Source organism: Nematolebias whitei, chromosome 1 (assembly GCF_014905685.2).
Source record: "Nematolebias whitei isolate Nwh7 chromosome 1, NemWhi1, whole genome shotgun sequence".
NCBI lineage: Eukaryota > Metazoa > Chordata > Actinopteri > Cyprinodontiformes > Rivulidae > Nematolebias > Nematolebias whitei.
In genome coordinates, this window is record NC_056498.1 from 70,384,497 (window position 1) to 70,404,578 (window position 20,082).

Here is a 20,082-nt window from a genome sequence, read left to right on the forward strand (position 1 = left end):
ACAATTTTGTTCCACCTCATGTATCACATGTGATGTGAATGGCGATGAAGAACCTTGAACTTGAATGTATGTGAATGTTTCTGTTCAGTGCCCTGAGACGACTTCTGTTGTGACTTGGAGCTACATAAATAAACTGAATTGAATTGAATTGAATGTATTTCATGATGGAAATAAAGTCAGTTTGTTACAAAAACAAAAAGCTAAAAGTTGAATTGTTTGACTGAACCAGCACAGTATTCTTTCTAGATCTGAAGAATGTGTTTATGGAAATGAGAAGCTAAAAGTCCAAAACACGACTGGAGTGAGACATAATGTCATAGAAAAAAATACAATTTAAGGTGTCTGAAGAGGTTGCTTTAAAGAATTGTATTCTGAATATTTAAAATGGTCATTTTGACCAGTCAGCAACACAGCGGTTTAAATTTAGGTTTATCCAAAAACAGTCTATTTGGACAGATTAATGTTTTTGTAAGATCTAATTTAAACTCAGGATTAACACTATAATTCTCCATAATAATATCTAGATAAAGTTATTAGAGGGATGCAGTTTGATTATTTGATTCAATAGCTTGTCATACAAAGACATTCATGCAAATAGTTGTCCTTAAATATTGCATAGTAAGAAAACTAATTTATGAAAAGTTGTAAAACAATTCTTAAGTTATTTTCATTTCATCTGCTGTACTTGTTCTTTTGGACCCGAGGGCTGCCTTTAACTTTAGAACAATTTTTTATCTCGACTTGACCAGTTTATATGAATTAAAGACTCTACTTTACAATAATTCAGGCCACACAAAAAAGAAAATGGTTTCTCTGGTCAGATTAACTCATTTTACATGTGGAGTTCCTCAAGGATTCATACTGGTCCCAGTCCTGTTCTGTCTTTACATGTAGCCTTTGGGATCCATCAGACCTCAGATTAATTTTCCTTGTTATACAGATGGCATTCATAAATCTGTTCTTAATGTTTTAATCTAAAACTTCACCTCTGTTGAATGTTTCGGACAATAAAGACACAGATGACTGTAAACTTTCTGAACCTGAATCAAAACAAGACCGAAATCATTTTATTTAAACGAGCTGGTTGTTCTGTCATTTTTAGTTTACATCCGTTATTGAACAGCACTATCCAATTTGTGGTTATAAATGTGCTTTATAAATAAACTGACACTGACAGATTTATACGCAGCAGAAGAAAGCATTAGCAATTATTTTCAGCAACCTTTTCATCTAAATTTGGCACTTCTGTGTGCATCAACAGGGCAGTCTCGGTCTTAAACAGGTCATGACAGCTACTGTTTGAAGATATTTTTATTTGCTGGCTAAACCTCCTGAACCTCAGCACTTTGGCTTGGACAGTAAATCCAAAAGAAACAGATAATCTTTAAAGGGAGCCGTAACTAGTTGGAACAATAAACCTTATTTGTTAACATTTACTTCACTTATAAAAACCAGACCATAAAGACAATGTAGGCTGTTTAAGTTTTAATATATTTAAATTAATGTCACATGGACATGTTAGTTATGCTGCAATGCGTTCAGGGTAAATGACTTGGTTGCTCCAGTGTCAGCTCCATCCAGCTTGAGTGTTAATGTTGGGCATTGTGTAACGGTCCGACCTTTAATTTGAACTGAAGCGCACTGACAGAAAGGAGAAAGCTAAAATGACTCAGTCTGCCACTGAACACGAGGAAGACTGAATGGATGAAGAGAGCGTGTGGGACTAAAAAGCTGCTGTTTGTGCTGCTGCTTGCTAAAGCTAACTCAAAGACAGAGTTGATACTGAAAACAGCTCCGCTTTTTTATCACAAGCTGGTCACAACAAGAATCGATTTCATCCAAGCATTCAACATTTGCTCTCGTCAAGGGCGGACGCCTTTCCCCTCCTCTCCCTCTCTGCTTTGCTTTGCTCTGTCCTGTCTCTGTAACCGCTTAGTGCCTCACTTCTACAAATCTTCTGAATCATAATTCTGCTATGGATTTGGTCAGTTGGTCCCTCAACACAATTGATAACACTTCTTTGAAGCGAAGACAGGCTTTAGGTGAGCCGATCTGCCCTGTTGGCACGCATGCAGTTGGACATCTCATTGACTTGGAAGACTTGATGATGTGTCTATCTCTGCTGTCAATTGTGGACGTTAAGGACGCATATATGATTGGATTTATGATAACTGGTTTCCTGCTTTTTGGATTCGGCTGGTTCCTGATCTATCAACAAACAAGGAAGTCGTCGCAGCAAATTTGGACCCAATCAGGTTGCTTGCCTTATGGTTGGTTTGTGCCTCGAGCACCCAGACTCAATTGCTTTTGGCAGAATGGATCAGATCTCAGGGAATACTCTTCAGGCCAGTGGTGTGGCCATTTAATTTGGACGTTTCGGAACCGAGAGGACCGACACAGACTCAAGGTAAATGTCATTAAAGTTCTGTCTGTCCCCAAAACAATTGTGTTTATCTGAATTCGGCTCCCTGACTGGCCTTGACAGGCCACCTTATCTTAATTCGCCTGGAAGCTCTGTAAATCTTGAAGCCCCTCCCCTCCTCTCTCACCAAGAAAGTCTACGAACCAATCAGAAGGATCCAGTTGAATAAACATTCTGTCATAATTTCAGGACTCTTTGGATTCTATCTGATGTCGTCCTTGGCCGTCCTCTGCACCCCCCAAGAGTGTTTACGGATCTCTCCAGAGGGAACTTTGTGAACTGAGCGATTTACCACTCTTTTCTGAACTCTTGCAATGCCTCTGTGTGTTGCCTCTGGACTGCTCACTGCCCTTGCATCCACCCCGCGGAATGTCAGCGTCATTATGTACTTGTGTGCAAGGTTTTTTTCATTTTCATGCTTTTAATCTTCAGCCAAAGATTAAGAGCATGTTAGGATTTTTTTTCCCTCCAAAACCTAAGTTGTCATTTTCACCACTTATTGTCTGTCCAAACAGGTCTCTCTCTCCAATGAGTCTTGGAGGCTCAATGTGATTTATCTGTTTAAATAAAGGTTGAATGAATCGGGATCAAAACATATCATGTGCATTAGAATAGTTACACGCTGTAAATAATAAAGGTTTTCACATTACACATTCATCCATTAGCTTGTCCTAATTTGGGTTGTGGGGTGCAGGCGCCAATCTAAAGCCAAACTTCATTCCAGACCACAGAGCAATAAACACCAATGCTCAGCACACAAGTACATATTAATCCCCAGGAATGCACACATGTGACAACTGTCTGGTGCTGCCCCGCAGATGGAGAACAGCAGAGCTGGAATGTCTCCGCTTTAGCCATTTAGCTTTCTCCAGAGCTAATATTGTTAGCTTCAGAGCTAATATAAATGATAATAGCTCCAAAGATAATAAACTGACCACAAGTTGATCACTTTTGGCCCTTTTGACCCATATATTGTGCATAACAGCATATGGATTAATACAGAATATAATGTTATTGTCATGCATTATAACATTTTAGCATTAACTCTTGGTATTTCAGTCTCGACTGCAACCTGTTTATGTCATTGCCCCACAATGCATTGCGCCTGCAACATAACGGTGACAAATGTAATAAATGTAGTTTTTTAAAGTAATTAGGAGTTTTCATGTGCCACAAACAACAAGGCCAACATGTGCAAGTAATCGGGGATCCCTTGAAAAAACTAAAGCAACAAGTCTTCCCTCTGCCTTATATCTCTGGTGTGATCTGCTCTAACAGCAGTTTGGTAAAAGATCCCACACAAGTAAAGACGCAGTAAATGACTGATTCTGTAACAGAAGTGACGTTGCAGAGTTGGGTTAATGACATCTGCATGGAAGTGACATGGAAGTGGAGAAATGATACGAGACAACAGAAAACGTCATCCCAGCAGCTGCAGTGTTTTAGTGCATGTGAACCCAACAGGTCTGCATTCTTCAGCCTGTTTGACATGCAGGATGTGTTTGGCCCAGGTCTGATGTCATTCATCTGCCACCTGTGCTTTACAAAACTGAAGGAAATACAAATGTAACTAGATTTAAATGGTTTAAAGAGTTTAAACTACACAAAATTTTGGTATTGTCTGCTCATCTATACGTTTTTTTCTTTTCTGTGGTCAGATCAAGGATGCAACAGGTCCAGGAAGGAAAGCAAGGGCCCCAGGGTCTCCTCCCAGTACTGAATCAGAAAACACCCAGAGGGAGGTATCCAGGTAGTATCCTAATCAGAAGTCCAAATCACCTCAGCTGACTCCTTCTAATGGGGAGGAGCAGCAGCCCTACTTTAACTCCCCACCTAAAGGCAGGATCTCTTTGAGATGTGACTGTTGCTGACTAGTTGGTGAACAGCATTCGCAATGGAGCTTCCAAAATGTCTCAGAACAGAACATCTGCAGAAGTTCTCAATGTCCTCACAAGTCTCAGAAGCGTGCAGACTTGTCTTTCATTTCATAAACATTCAACGCGTTGAAAAACAAAACAAAACTGTGAGACATGTTTGTCCAACACCAGTCCAGAGTCATCATGGGGCTCTCAGACCAGATCTAAAGACTACCAGAGGGTTATTTTGTCACCTGCATGGGAGCTCTCCTGTGACACAAAGCAGCCAAACAGTCACAATTGTCATGTTCTAAAAACCACACCTGTATAATGAAAAATAATTATTAACTGGTTCAAAACCCACCTGTCTTAATTTCTAAAGTGTAGGTCAACAGATTAAATCATAAACGTAGGGGCAGCTGCCCAAACAGCTGGAGCCAGGTACGACGTGGGCAGAGGAGGGCAGTAGATTAATGTGCGTGGCCTCGAATGCAGTTTTGTAAGTCGTGCACACTGAAATGAGCCACGGCTCTCCAACACCTTTCCAAACGCAGCTGCATGGATCACTGGTCACATGGTTACAAGCACTGAATTTATTCTCTTTAGGTTTCCTCCCACAAAAAACACGTTAGTGAGAACTTCGATGTGTGTTCCTGTTCTGGACTTGCTACCTGCACAGGGAGAACCGCGCCTGTTGCACAGTGACCAACTCCCCCATGACCCTGTACAAAAAGCAGAGAACTGGATGGATATACAAAAAAGACCTCATGATCCAGTTCTACTATAACTGATAATCCTTCCAAGCAGCCAGACTTACTTACAATCTGAACTGGTCACTAACAACCGACCTTCTGGTTTTCTTTTAAAGATCTTTTGAGTTTAGGATTTGTTTTTTGTTTCTTTCTTGTTTTCAATTTGAGTCCAGTTCTTAAGACAGTTGTGTGGTTTCCTAAAGCACAGACATAAAAAGATAACCGATTAGGAGCTTCTTGGGAGTCAGGTCAGGGTGTGAAGATCTGACCAGAGGAGAGAACCAGTGTCACCAGATTGAACATTCAGCTGCTCGGTCTGCTGTCAGACCTCGACTGGAAGAAAACCGTAAAGGAATGAACACAAAAACACGTTTACCTCTGAAACACAGTCAGACAAAACACTTCAAACTTCATTCTCTGTTTGTGCTCAGATTTAAAGGTTTATATTCCTGCTCACCAACACATGCTGATTTATGATTTATTCCAGTTTATATTCCACAGAAAAGTACCAAAAACACAACACAACTTTTATAATCACACATCAACACAACAGAGTTGTTTTATTGCTTTCTGGTTTCAAACCCTGTTTATCATCTTTATTTGGATTTAGATCAATATTTTAATAAAAATTTACAGGAGTTAAATATGCAAGCTTATGGTTAATAATTGTGAAGAAAACTGTCCAGGTGTCCCCCGCCTCTCACACAGTGACTGATGGAGATAGCCTCCAGCTTCCCCATGACCACAAAAGGGAAAAGCAGGTGAAAAAATGGATGGATGGATATTTTTGCAGTAGTTGGCAGCAAAGCCGCTAATTTTAAAGAATATAATTCAATAAGAAATTAATTTAATGTAGATTCCAATCTGGAAACAGGAATTTCTGTCAAGATTCCTGATACTTTTCCACAGATTATCCCACTGGAATAAACCCACTCAATAACAACACTGACTCCCCTCTCTCTAGTCCTTTTCTACAGTTCTAGACCTCGTACCCGGTGGACCGGCACCGCTGGTGGTTCCAGATGCCGTCTCTGTGTTCGGGCCGACAGAACAGCCTGGACGACTGGGCCAGACGCTCCCGGCGTTCCCGCTCCAAGCCTTTGGAAAACTGAGGACCAAACTGGGAGGAGGACGAGGACTGTGCTCTATCGTCATGGAGACCAGAGGAGAACAGTTGACCTCCTGCTGACCTGGAAACACCAAGAAAAGTCCAACCAAAATCTGAGACCAGCAGACCTTGGAAGCAGGAATAAATCTGATAAAGTAGAAACTTATCTCCTATAAGAGAGTTCTACAAGACAAACTTTAGATTTCTATGTCCAAGTACAAATTATTTTCAGGGTTACCATCACCCACTCTCATCTGTGGTTATTTTATTTGTAAGATACAACAGAACCTTGTTATTTCAGGTTGATTTGATCAATCATGGTAAAAAGAAAGTAACGTCTAGAGATTTACATATCTGGACCTAATAAAATTTATTTACCATATTCTAAAATTATTCAAATCCAATCTTAAGAGTATGTAAACACACAAGTGGTTCCACCATCATTGATTAAACAAAAAAAAAAAAAGAAAATAAAAAGAAAAGAAGAACTGATGCACACAAAAAAATCCAACAAATCAAACGTTTCAATGGATTATAATCTAAAAGAACCAGTATTAGAGAATAACAGACACTGTTATCATGGACAAAACATCAAAAAACATTTGTTCTCTCAAAACAGCTGAAGAAGTTAAATAAGACTCATTTTTGTTTGTGTTTGTTGGGATTTCTCACTTGAAACATTTTTGTTAGGTTTCTTACAATCCAATAATTCTCAGTCATGTCATCTGGACAGTTTCTTTTTTGTAGAGACATTTCGCCCTCTATCCAGAGGGCTTCATCAGTCTGAGGAGTCCCAAGTAAACTGTTTCCCCATCAAGCAGTAAACACCTTAAGTGGACCAACCAGTTTGCTGGAGATAAGATGGTTTCTGGGGGATGCCCTGTCCCCCATCGACTCCTCCCAGGCCAGCAGCCACAGCCAAAGAGGTTCAAGACATCAAAGCTCATGCTCAATCATCCAGGTACCAAATCCAATAATGCTCATTCAGGTCATCTGAACAGTTTACTTGGGACTCCTCAGACTGACGAAGCCCTTCGGCTAGAGGGCGAAAAGTCTCTACAAAAAAAACTGTCCAGATGACCTGAACGAGCATTATTGGATTTGGTACCTGGATGAACGAGCACGAACTTTGATGTTTCTTACAATCATCACTTAAAAAACGTAACTCAAAAACCTTAAACTTATATATATTTTTAATTTTCAATATTTGTGATCAGTTTAATTAAAATGATTTACCTGCTCTTAATGATTCGATGAAGACCAGTATCATTTTGCTAAAGAAGACAAAAAAAGAGAGTAAATTTTAATTTCAGCTCTCAGTAACCACATGTAGGCAGAAAAGACATGATTGGCTCTGGACTGAACATAAAGTGATGCAAAACAACCAGAGCAAGATAAAATAACAGTCAAAGCTAACACTAAATCACTTTAATAAAATAAAAACTATAAAACACACACAAATACTAATAAAAAAAAAAACGGTCAAGTATCCAAAGACAACCACAAACTGCAAAACAAACAAAACCACAAAATAACCACGACTCACTCCTAAAACTAAAACAACACAAAAATAAGTAAATAAGTCAGTCAGTCTCATGGGATACCATGAAATCTTGCAGGATCTGTTAGTACTTGGAGTATACTGTATGTGTGACTGTAAGATACTACCACAGTAAACTTTACCTCAATAGCTTTAAAATTGTATTAATGTATCTATTTTTGTTGGCTAAGGTCAATTAAAGGCTGCAGCAGCAACCTTGAATTGGGGTGCCACCAAAGGTTAACGAGTTGTAGATGTCCATCCTACTTTCAGAGTTCTTTGAGATCCAGATAAAATAATCTGACAGGAATGGCAGCAGAAGACGTGTGGACAGGAAGTGAACACTCTGTACACAGTCTTAACTAAAACTTCAGCTTACACATGTGTGAGTGATAAATTTGCAGCAGAGTTGAAAAAGACTGTACAACATAAATTCTAAGGTTGGACCACTGCAAATCTCATAAAGCCATATTTTTGACCTTGTGATGGACTGGAGACCTGTCTAGCGGGTCTCCTGTCTCTCGCACCATGATGGCTGGACATGGGCACCAATGACACCCCGTGACCCAAAAAGGAAGAAGTAGGTAAAAATAATGGATGGATGGATAAACCCATATTTTGTTCACAGTAGAATGTTTCAATTATACCGAATGTTCAAACTAAGACACTGTATATTTTTAAAGAAGGGTCATTTTGTCTTTTCCAGCAACAACACATCTGAAAAACAAAAAGTCCATCCATTATCTTCCGCTTATTCCTAAGTCGGGTCGCAGGGGCAGCATCTTGAGCAGGGAGGCCCAGACATCTCTTTCCACAGCCACCTCTTCCAGCTCTTCTGAGAGGATTCCAAGGCGTTCCCAGGCCATCTGAGAGACGTAGTCTCTCCAGCATGTCCTGGGTCTTCCCCGGGGTCTCCTACCAGTTGGACATGTCCAAAGCACCTCCCTAGGCAGGCTCCCAGGGGCATCCTTATCAGATGCCCATATCACCTCCACTGGCTCCTTTCAATGTGGAGGAGCAGCGGTTCTACTCCAAGTCTCTCCTGGATAACTGAACTTCTCACCCCATCTCTCAGGGAGAGTCCAGCTACACAGCGGAGGAAACTCATTTCAACCGCCTGTATCCGCAATCTCATTCTTTCGGTCACTACCCAGAGCTCATGACCATAGGTGAGGGTAGGAACGTAGACCAACCGGTAAACAAAGAGCTTTGCCTTACAGCTCAGCTCTCTCTTCGCCACAACGGACCGATACAGAGTCTGCAATACTGCAGACGCTGCACCAATTCATCTGTCAGTCTCATGCTCCATTCTTCCCTCACTCGTGAACAAAACCCTGAGACACTTGAACTCCTCCACTTGAGGCAGAACCTCATCCTCGACCTGAAGAGAACAATCCACCCTTTTCCGGTTGAGGACCATGGCCTCAGATTTGGAGGTGCTGATTCTCATCCCAGCCGCTTCACACTCGGCTGTGAACCGCTCCAGTGAAAGCTGAAGATCACGGCACGATGACACCAACAGGACCACATCATCTGCAAAGAGCAGAGATGGAATCCTGATGCCACCGAACCAGAAACCTCCGCCCCCTGGCTGCACCAAGAAATTCTGTCCATAAAAAATATGAACAGAATCAGTGACAATGGACAGCCCTGGTCGAGTCCAACTCCCACCCTGAATGGGTCAGACTTACTGCCGGCAATGTGAACAGCCCGTAACAACGGGTCTCCAATCCCATACTCACGGAGCACCCCCCACAGTGTACCAAAGGAACATGGTCAAATGTCTTCTTCAAATCCACAAAACACATGTAGACTGGATGGGTCAACTTCCATGATCCCTCGAGGACCCTAGTGAGGGTAAAGAGCTGGTCCAGTGTTCCACAGCCAGGACAGAACCCACATTGTTCCTCCTGGATCTGAGGTTCGACCAATGATCGGATTCACTTCTCCAGTACCCCTGAATAGACCTTACCAGGGAGGCTAAGGAGAGTGATGCCGCTGTAATTGGAGCACACACTCCAGTCCCCCTTTCTGAAGAGGGGCCAATCCCGTGGCACTGTCCCCGATGTCCATGTGATGTTACAAAGGAGGATACAAATTTTCACTTTTTTTTTTAAGTGGTTATATTCAAAGCAATATTGTTGCTATTTTTTAAAACCCCAGTATAACTTCTTACACGGTACAGCTGTGTTATGGTTCCACCCATTTCACACATACAAAACATGGCAGAGAAAAGACATAAATCACTTGAACAAAGACAACAAAGCCTAACTCAATGATAACCGAGTCCTACAGTTGTCCCATCTGTGTGTTGTACCTTGTAGTGGCTGCACTGTGGCGGGCTGCCGTTAGCCTGGTAATACTCCACCAGCTTCTCAGCTAGGGAGATGCGACCCAGCAGATTCTCAATGAAACGCTGGATCCTAACTTTACCGCTGGTCTCCTGCCGAGCCGCTGCCTCCAGAAACTTCTGGATGGTTAAAACCTCCCTGAAAATAAAAAAAACATTGCAGGAATAAAATGGGTGTAGCGAGTCTCCAGCAGATCAAGATGTTCTCACCTCTCCCTGCGCTCCAACTCATTCTCCGAGGCGTTGAGCTGCTCCTTCAGTGCAGCAATCACCATGACGGCCACGTCCACCTGCCGGCTCAGCGACCTTTCCCTGTCCGCCACCTCCTGACGCTCCTGGGCCAGATGCTGCGAGTGAGCACGCTCACACAGCAGTTCTGTGTCGGTTCTGGCCAGCTCGGTGCTCAGCTGGGCCAGCCGACGCTGCATGGTGCTGTCGGCCGCCCGCAGGATCCGGGCCAGCCGCCGACGCACCGCTGCTGAGGCTGCCGCCGTCTCCGCTCCAGAGAAGGAGCTCTGGGCTGTAGGAGACAGGAAGGAGATGCGTTACTGAAGATACAAACTGAGATGTTTCATACTTTCTGCTCCTGGAAGTAACACAAACCCAAACGCACCAACCAGGTCCAGGTCCTCGTCTGGGTTCAGGTCTAGAGCAGCTGGAGCAGGGAACAGGAGGTAATGATGGTTGGCATGTTGGTGGCAAGTGTCAGACTTTCTGACAGAGACTTTTGTGTCCGGATTATCTCTACCTCCATGTCTTTCTTCATCATCATCTTCATCCTCCTCTTCATCTCCTGTATCTTCATCCTCCTCCTCCTCAGCCTGTGTCCCCACCCCAACACTCTGGGTACGCCTTCTTACAGAGCTGTAAGACTGCAGGTATCCACCGTCTCTGCTGTCACTGAGGGAGCGGACATGAGGCGGTCTGACGGCGCTCTGCTGCCCCCTGCGGGTCGGGAGGCTCATGTCCTGCCAGGGGATCGCTGCAGTTAGTGGGTCAGGGAGTTTTCCCGTGATGCTGAAGCCTCCAGAGGTCACGTCTGGTGAGTGGTACGAGTGTCGGTATTCCAGGTGTGTGCGAAGCGATGCCAGACTGTGAAAACACTCCTGCTCACCACAGCGGGGGCAGCGGAATGGGAGAGCGCAAGAGGCGACAGAGTCTATGATGGCGCCGCAGGCCTGACCGTTCCTCTCCAAGAGGAAGGAACCTGAACCTCTGGAGCACAGTTTCTGCTGCATCACTTCCCACCTGAATTACAGAAAAACAGAAAGGAACAGACATTAACAGCGAGACGACGCATATTAAAGTCCTTGTTTTAATTAATTGATTCATTTATTTATTTATTTGACAAAAACATTTACTGCTTTTGCAGTTTTTGCTGGTTACAGCTGACCTGTCTAATCACCTTCTTGGAACAAAAAATTCTAATTTCTGACAAACCATGTTATTTTTTTTACGTGAAATACATTAAACAAATGATGCCTTTGCGACAGGCTGCTGGTAACACAAAGCCCAAAGAGCCAATTTTAAACTGATCAGTTGTCCACACAACTCTGGTTCATCGTTTGATCAGGAGGAAAGTAGCAAATAACAGTTAACTCTCGTCGCTGTAACTGAGTATTAATTTTGTGTACTTTTACTTATTAATAAATGTATAATTGAGTATCCTGATGCATGCTCAATAATCCAGGTAGAAAAATATAAAAAAGTTAAATCTGGTCCTCTGGACACTTTTTTGTTGATTTGCTTTGTTTTTTTGTTTTTTTTTTTAATGTCCAGAGGACCAGATTTAACTTTTTTATATAATTGAGTATGTTTTATTTCAAGTACTGTACTTAGTTACTTTTGAAGTCCCAACTTTTACAGAGTAAAAATTGTGAGCATGACCTTATGGTTTAAAATCCGAAGGATTTGAACTGGAGCACCATAATTCCTGCAGAGACTGGATCTGGTCCTAACGGGTCAGCTGATGTAAGATTTGGCTAAAAGTGACGAGTAGCAGATAAACACTGAAACTGTTACATGAAGACGAGCAACAGCTAAACCGCTACTGTGACTTCTGTTCAAGTTGAACTAAAGAAAATTAAATAAACACTGTCCTAGAACTCCTGAACTTTAAAAGTCACTCTGGCTTTAGGTTAAAGGAAGGAATCTGATTGGTTCTGATATTAGCTCAGAGAAGCTCAGACTTGTAGTCTGTTTTTTTTAACATGCTTGTTTTGTAAGATAAAACAAGGCTTTTACAGTAAGCTTTATGAGAATTAGCCAAACAAACATCACTGATTGACAATGGTACTATTGTTTAGATCTGTTGTAGCTAGAACATTTAACCTGTCATGATCATAAACAGATGTTACAGAATCGTTAAGTGGACAGGACCTGGCTCATTTAAAACATACAGCCTGATGGAAAATAATACTAAATTTAAAGAGAATAAATCTAAAACTATTTCAGTGAAACCATGATTACAGTCTGCTTATCTCAGTAGGTTATGTAGTCACACATCAGCTGATTATTCACTCCATGACAGGAGTTTTTACTTTTGTTATTCTGCTGGGAAACTATGTCCCAGTAAAGTAAGCAGCCATTCAAGTTTAAAAAATATATAAACAGTCACACTGAGCAGCCGTCTGAAGATTGAAGTGATAGTTCAGTATTTTGAAGAGGCTGTACGATCTATTTAAATGATGGTTCTGGTTGTAGTTTCTACACATTGTTGAGGTGCAACGTTTGAACGTACTCCAGTTCTCCAGCACATTTCTGATTCTGTTAGGTTTGCTGAAAGATATGTTACTATAGAAAAATAAGATCTGCTTATAAATGAAACAAAATGAATTAAATTTGAGCCGTACTTTCCTTTTAATATATCCAACAACAAAACAAAAATATATCCATAAACAAATGCTATGTTGGGGTTAAATATGAAAATTAATTATTGTGGAAAACAGTCAAACAGATGCACATTAATTCAGTAACAACGTGGTGAAAGTTTCAGATTTTGATGAAAAGTCAAAGATTAAAATTGTTTAAAATTAACAGCAGAAACAAAAGTTTTTCTTCCATTTCTCTTCAACATAATACAAATTTAGTTTCACATCTAAAAAACCCCCACCATTCAATAATACAGCATCACTGATACTGGGTAACTACCTAATTTAGCAACGAATGCACATTTTCAGTATGATATACAGTAAAAACATAATATACAGCTTATATTATATGAAAAATGTTTAGGTTTCTTTGTTAACAAACACTGATAAAACCAGCAGGACAGAGTGACTGACAGCAGCTTTTATAATGAGCCAAATGAACATTTTGGATGTTTCCCTCAGAGTAACAGGTCATTCTGTCCTCATTCGGTCCGAGCCGTGTTACCTGACAGAAGCTAACAGTTAGCTCAGACTAAAGCAGTCTGGATCACCGCGGGGGGAGCCAGCGGGTTGAACGAGTCGTTCTCACCGAGTGGAGCTTCTCGGGGGGGTTTAAATAAACCTCCTGAGTGACCGCTACACCTCGGAGGAGCCATGTCGCAGACCGAGACACACCGCGCGCTGCATGATGTCATTTACGACAAGCTAGCAGTGCAACGGCTAACCACATCCGGTCAGCTCTTTCAAAATACGACGGCTGTAATTTACCACTTCCGGTCAGTAATTTCAGTACAAAAACAAAATGTTCACGGTGACGCAGTTTGCCCCATGTAAATTTAAAAACAAAAAAACCCTGTAAGAACAAATACTTTTTCTGATCAAATTCCTGAGTAATATAATGCTGTTTTTACAACCAAGTCCAAAAAAATTGGAGTGTTGTGTAAAATATAAATAAAAACACAATCATCCATCTTTCCCTCCCATCTCCAGCAATCCCTGGGCACTGTGTAAAAGTGTTTACAGACGATGTTTGTGGAAGTGTTCCTGAGCCCATGATGTCCACACCAGAATCAAACCTGTTTTTATCCAGAGGTTCCTGATGCTCACAGGCATCCAATACTGACTTTTTGCTTTGTTCTTAATTTTGTGCAGTTAATTTTTGAGATTCTTAAAATCCATCCATCATCTTTACTCGCTTCTTCCTTTTCAGGTTGCAGGGGTCACTGGTGCCCATGTCCAGCCATCACTGTGTGAGAGGCGGGGGGCACCCTGGACAGGTCTCCAGTCCATCAGTGTAGAGTGATATGGGGCTGGATATATATTGTTAATGATCAGTTATGAGTTAAGCTCATAAGATATGCACGTATTATGCAAATAACCTCGTTGTGTGGGCACCACCTCTCTCTTAGAGAGGAAAAATCAGTCTCTGTTTACCCCAAATCAATGTAAACTTAAACATGAGTTCTAAAACACAAGTTTGTGTTTCTTGTTTTACTTTTACTGAGCTGCAGCAGCACGATGCAGCCTGGTTTTTGCCAAACCAGCAGGAGTCGGTCATTCTGCACCCAAAACTTCATTTCTTAGCCCACATCAGATGGAACAGCTTTTTTGCACTAAATGTACTTGTGTACATTGCAAGTGTTTTAGCTCTTCACATCTGAACTAAAATATCCTGATACATGCTCAATAATCCAGGTAGAAAAATCTAAAGAAGTTCAATCTGGTCCTCTGGACATTCAAAAAATTTTGTTTTTTTGAATGTCCAGAGGACCAGATTGAACTTTTTTGGATCTGAACTAAAACCATTTAATTAGACAACATGAGAGCTGGAGCAGCACATGAACATGAAGCTGTGATGGACGCTTTTGGGGACGTTACAGCAGATCACAAGTAGAGAGGAAAAGGTAAAATAAAATAAAAACATTACTAAAATGATTGTTTAAATAAATGAAAAATATTGGGGCGGCACAGTGGCTCAGTTGGAAGAGCTGCTGCCTCTCAGCGAGAAGGTTGCTGGATTGAATCCCAGCTGGGGGTCTTTCTGGGTGGAGTTTGCATGTTCTCTCCATTCAGGTGTGGCTTTTCTCCAGGTACCCGTTTCCTCCCACAGACCAGAAACATGCATGTTAGGCTGATTGGTAACTCTAAATTGTCCCTATAGGTGAGAGTGAGAGAGTGAACGAAGGAAGGAGCGGGTAAAAGATGATGGACGGATGGATGTTTCCCCCATGAAACACCAGAGAGCAGTAATGTTAATGAGGTTATGGGAACATTTAAAACCGTTCTCAAAAAACAAAACAATTTTAGAATGACATTTTTTCCTGACTTTGTCAGGAATGGTCATGTTTTTAGATACATTTTTTTGAAAATAAAATTAATGTATGGCTTAGTTTTCCTCACAAGAGCTGAGTGTTTAGGAAATTGGGGGTGGGGAATGGAGAACATTCTAAGGTCCACTTCTGGAACTTGGGTCATATGTTGCCTATATCAGAATTAGAATAAGCTTTATTATCATTGTACCGAAATACAGTGAGAGTATGTTTGTACAGTCATCCGAAAGATGGATGGAGTGCACGTTGCTGAAACTAAAAAGCGCAGCCCTTTATTCTTTATCAGAATACTTTTAGATAGAAAAAGAGAAGAACCATGAGGATAAATAGTGGTATTACAAAAATATCCATTAACATCTTGTCCTATCAGAACATGATTTGAGACATCAAACAACTCTACCAGCAAGAACATTTATAAACATGATTACATATACATTTGACGTCAAGACGTTGAGATTTGTCCATGCACTTTCAGATAGGTCACAGTTCTGATGTTGTTGTTCAGCCAGCAGTTCTGATAAGCCTGCACATAAGTTCTCAGAGGGGGTGGTGGTGCGATAGACAAAGTTTTCATCCCTAGTTACCCATGTCCCAGGAGAAATTTGATAGACGACTTGTATCCGAGGCCAAACAGAGAAGTCAGATTCAGATAAGGCAAAATTGCTGGTTTTCTTCAGGCAGACTTGTTTTTTCTGGTCAGCCTCGAGTCCTGCTGGAAATTTCCGGTCCAAAATGTCCAGATTTATGGACAATCCACTGATCCACGTTATGAGCCTTCTTCAAGATTGATCCCAATATGCTGTTGAGTCCTAGGAGACGCAGGTGGCCTGCGATTCTCACAAATCACCTCCATGTTATGGTTTAGCTCATAAATCAGATGATTTTTAGTCCTCATAGCATGAACCAAACCTTTAAGGCTTGTCATGGCCAAAACTGCTGCTGATGTCTTCTTCAAAAGTCGATAAAACAGAGCCCCGCTGATGCCAAAGAGCAGAACCCCTGCTATCATAAATCCAAATATATAAAATGTCTCCAGCGTCCTCCTGAGACAGAACTGAGAGGCACATCAGCTGCCAAACTCCCCACGGATCTGACGCACCCTGCAGCATGAGTCTCAGCCGGACAAGAGGGTTCTCCAGGACCCTGTCATTTTGTTGAAAAGATTTTGTCGATTTCATTGAAAGTCCAGCTCACCAGATCCATAATCATATTTTTCATTGGGGAGATGTGTACCAGGAGCTTCAAACACACAAGAGAGCAAAACAGGAGGAAGAGGAGAACAGGGGGAGGGAGAGCAGGAGCGTCCGCCTTGATCGAGAGCCAGAATAGAAATGTGGTCTAAAGGTTGTTGTGTTATCACCATACTGTTTTTCTTTTATATACAAACATTTTTGACAAATGCTTGTCTTCTTTAAACTTAATATAATTTTCAAGATATTTGGGGAGGGTGTTAAAGTCAGGGAATACAAATGTTTGTCCACTTTGAGATTTTTTATGTGAAAAATGGAGGAAAACCAAGACAAAGATGAAAACAAAGTCCAGTCATCACCCGAGTCACTTCAAGCTTTAAACATTTTATTCTCATCGTCTCTGTTAAGTTTACAGTGTAGAAAAATATGCATCAAAAATAAACTCAACTGAACATCTGGCAGACTGAACTCTGAATTATGGAAAAAATCTCTTCTCTTTGTTTGTTTGTCCTCAGTTCTGATCTGAAGCTGAAACTTTAACTGATATAAAGTTTGTGTTTTAAACCTTCAGGCTTCAGATCAGACCTGGGACCAGTTATTTCAGCTCGCCTGGAGGCGGGCAGAGTCTGAGCAGAAAGTTTATGAATTTATATCAGAGTTCATTCATCATTTAGCTAGAAGCTGCTCCCGGAACAAACGAGAGATCAGAAGAAAAGAACAAAAGCAGAAAGCAAAAAGAAATAAATGTACCATCAACACTTCTGAAGTGCACAATGCTGGATGCAGTGGAGTCACTGCGCTAAGATCTGCGTTAGAATACACCGAGGTTAGGATAAACATGCTAAATATTAGCTGCGACTGTTAAAGAAAAGCTTCAGTTCAAATCTAAAGAAGGCTGCACATCCCAAACAAGACGAGAACATCTGACGAGCTCTACGTTAGAGTTCAGCTGAGGTCATCTACGAGGCGACAAACAAACACATTTCTACTCAAACTGTGCACAGGAAGTCCATTTTCTTCTTCTACTCCATCATTTCATGCAGCTGTGAGGACTGCTGTTGGATCAGTTCCTGACAGCAGAAACAGCAGAACGCTGTTCAGAGCGATGAAGAGAGTGGACTTTGTGGACGTTCTCTACTGGGGTTTTTTTATGTTTCATTATTCTTTCTTGTGTTTCAAAGATCAGCTTCCACTGTAAACTGAATGTAAATATACACATTTTAAATGTTCACCTGTCAGAGGTGATCAAACCACAAACAGCTGCCTCACATTATACAAACACTGAATGAACGTTGGTTTTCTTACATCTGCTTGAACCCCAACCAGGAGTCTCTGCTGTGTCAGGAAACACAAAAAACTGTACTTCACAGCTTTTGTGTTTTAACAGATATAATCTGAAACAGACTACACAAAATGTCCTGGTCTGGTTAATAAAAACTCATGTAAAGTCTTTTTTTATCATTAATGAGGAGATTTTAGGCTTTATGTGCTTCAACTTTTCCATTTAAACTTTTGCAAAATTTCTAAATCAAGTTTATTTTCCCGCCATCAGTGTTCACTGCATGTGAATGGTCTTGGATCATTCATTTGTAGATATTTGTAGGACGGGGGGGTGGGGGGCTCCCAATTCATAATGAATGTTTGAAAGTTCAACAGCTACAAAGCTCTCAACAACGTAGCTCCATTTTATATTCTAGATCTTATTGTTCCATATTTTCCTAACAGAGCACTTCACTCTCAAACTGCAGGTTTACTTGTGGTTCCTAGAGTTTCCAAAAGCGGAATGGGAAGAAGAGCTTTCAGTTTTCAGGCTCCTCTCTTGTGGAACCAACTTCCAGTTTCTGTCCGTGAGGCTGACACATTGTCCAGTTTGGACTGGGCTTAAGACTTTCCTTTTTGATAAATCCTATAGTTAGGGTTGGCTTGTTGTGCAGCCATAGGCTTAGAATACTGGAGGACAAATTGACCTAATTTCCTTAAATGAATTGTTAAAACTGAATAGTTTTCATTTGATACTAATTCTATCTTAACATGTGATTCTTGACCTGCCATTGTGTATCTATTCCTCTCAAACCCAGCCAGTCAAAGCAGATAGCCGCTTGTCCTGAGTCTGGTTCTGCTAAAGGTTTCTTCCTCACGAGGGAGTTTTTCCTTTCCACTGTCACCTTCATGCTTGCTCAAGATGAGAGTTCTGCAATGGAGCTAAATTCAAAGCAGTCTGCTCCTCTCAGTGCCCTGAGACAACTTCTGCTGTGACTTGGCACTATATAAATAAATTGAATTGAAGATAAGATCAATTTTTAGAACTCAGCTCATGTAAAAAAATTATCTGAGGCGTATTTTTTTAGATTCCATTTGTATACAAGAACTGAAACTAGAGCCAGCCTACAGGGGGCACTCTTCAACTTCCATTCAGACTACCATTTAGCTTCAACTTCCACATCCCATATCTGTCTAATCTTTATTATACGTGGCTTGTTTAAGAAACCAACCAAGAAGCCAATTATTTAAATATGTGAATCGATGTAAAGTAGTACAGATTTATGTACACAGCAGGGGTCGTCAACTCTGTCAGGGCCACAGTTCTGCAGATTTCCAGCATTTCCTGCTTCATCACACCTGATTTGAATGAATGGGTCAAAAACACAATTCTGAGGAAGTAGTTCATTCATTTGGTTAATATGTGTTGCAGCAGAAAAAACTAATTTGTTTCTTTTAAAATATTCAACCCTAAAGTAGTCTCTGAACACTAGCAGCAGTTGTAGTTTGGTTTTTAAGAACACATTTTTAAGCACATCAGCCTAGAAGTGAGCTTGTTATGGTCTTTCACATCTTTTCATCATGATGAAGGTAAATACATCCCAACAATGGTTTTGTTTTATTCAGAAAATTATGTTGTTTCCTGATTATCAGAAACAGTGATCCATCTGTCTGCAGGAGGATTAGTACTGGAAGGAAGGGGAAGCTGCTGGTTGACTATTTAAACCATTTTGTCACTGGGCTGTCACGACTGAGACAGGTTGGTGAACTTCATGTATGAGGGAGTTTCAGAATGTGTGCAGCCGTAGCTGGGACATGAACCACAGCTCAGTCTGCCGCTTCACTTTTAAACAAGTTCAGAACGTTGTGCAACAAGTTTCCTCTCATCAGTCAGTCATCAAAAACCTCTGAAACAAACCCAGATGAACTGGACTTCTTTACTGGAGAGCACTGGAGCTGGATCTTATTACCTATGCAAATTCACACAAATGTAGGCCCAAATTTCTTTAGGACTTAGATCAAGCATGTCATTCAGTGAGAGTCAAATATAAGTTTACATAATTTCTCACAATTTTGTGTCTCCAAAGTGTTCATAAAAGTTGGAACACAGTGAGATACCAGCTTTATTCAAATGAGTCTCAATTAACTTTTTTTAAGCCAGTATCTCACTGGGCTGGGACTCTAAGACTTTTAGTTAGTGCAACAAAATAAAGTTACTGAATGAATGTCCACATTTTGTGTGACCAGTTATTGAAAATTATGGTGAGTTCACAAAACCATATTCTGGCCAATACAGAATATGTTGTTGTCCATCCTTCACACATACTGTACCCACATTGGCAGCCACCTTGCATTTATGATGAATTAATGCACTGAAGTAAACTGTTGAAATGAAAACCGGTAG

At 41.1% G+C, this 20,082-nt stretch overlaps 1 protein-coding gene across 1 annotated transcript; it reads right to left on the reverse strand.

The window, feature by feature from the left end:
• Positions 1-5,950: 5,950 nt before the first annotated feature.
• Positions 5,951-13,602, reverse strand: znf365 (zinc finger protein 365). The gene is made up of 6 exons (XM_037687209.1): positions 13,488-13,602; positions 10,642-11,276; positions 10,239-10,548; positions 9,996-10,167; positions 7,375-7,412; positions 5,951-6,220 (listed from the first exon to the last, which is right to left on the reverse strand). The coding sequence occupies exons 2-6, from the start codon at positions 11,264-11,266 to the stop codon at positions 6,010-6,012; spliced, it is 1,356 nt and encodes a 451-aa protein (XP_037543137.1). The 5' UTR covers positions 11,267-11,276; positions 13,488-13,602; the 3' UTR covers positions 5,951-6,009.
• Between the last annotated feature and the right edge of the window lie 6,480 nt (positions 13,603-20,082).

Bases quoted from the DNA above. Each gene is read 5' to 3' on its own strand.
- znf365 (XM_037687209.1), bottom strand. From the start codon at position 11,266: ATGCAGCAGAAACTGTGCTCCAGAGGTTCAGGTTCCTTCCTCTTGGAG. The intron at 10,549-10,641 runs GTGCGTTTGGGT...TGTCTCCTACAG, and splicing joins CGAGGACCTGGACCTGGTTG to CCCAGAGCTCCTTCTCTGGA. The intron at 6,221-7,374 runs GTAAATCATTTT...TGGTGTTTCCAG, and splicing joins CATCGAATCATTAAGAGCAG to GTCAGCAGGAGGTCAACTGT.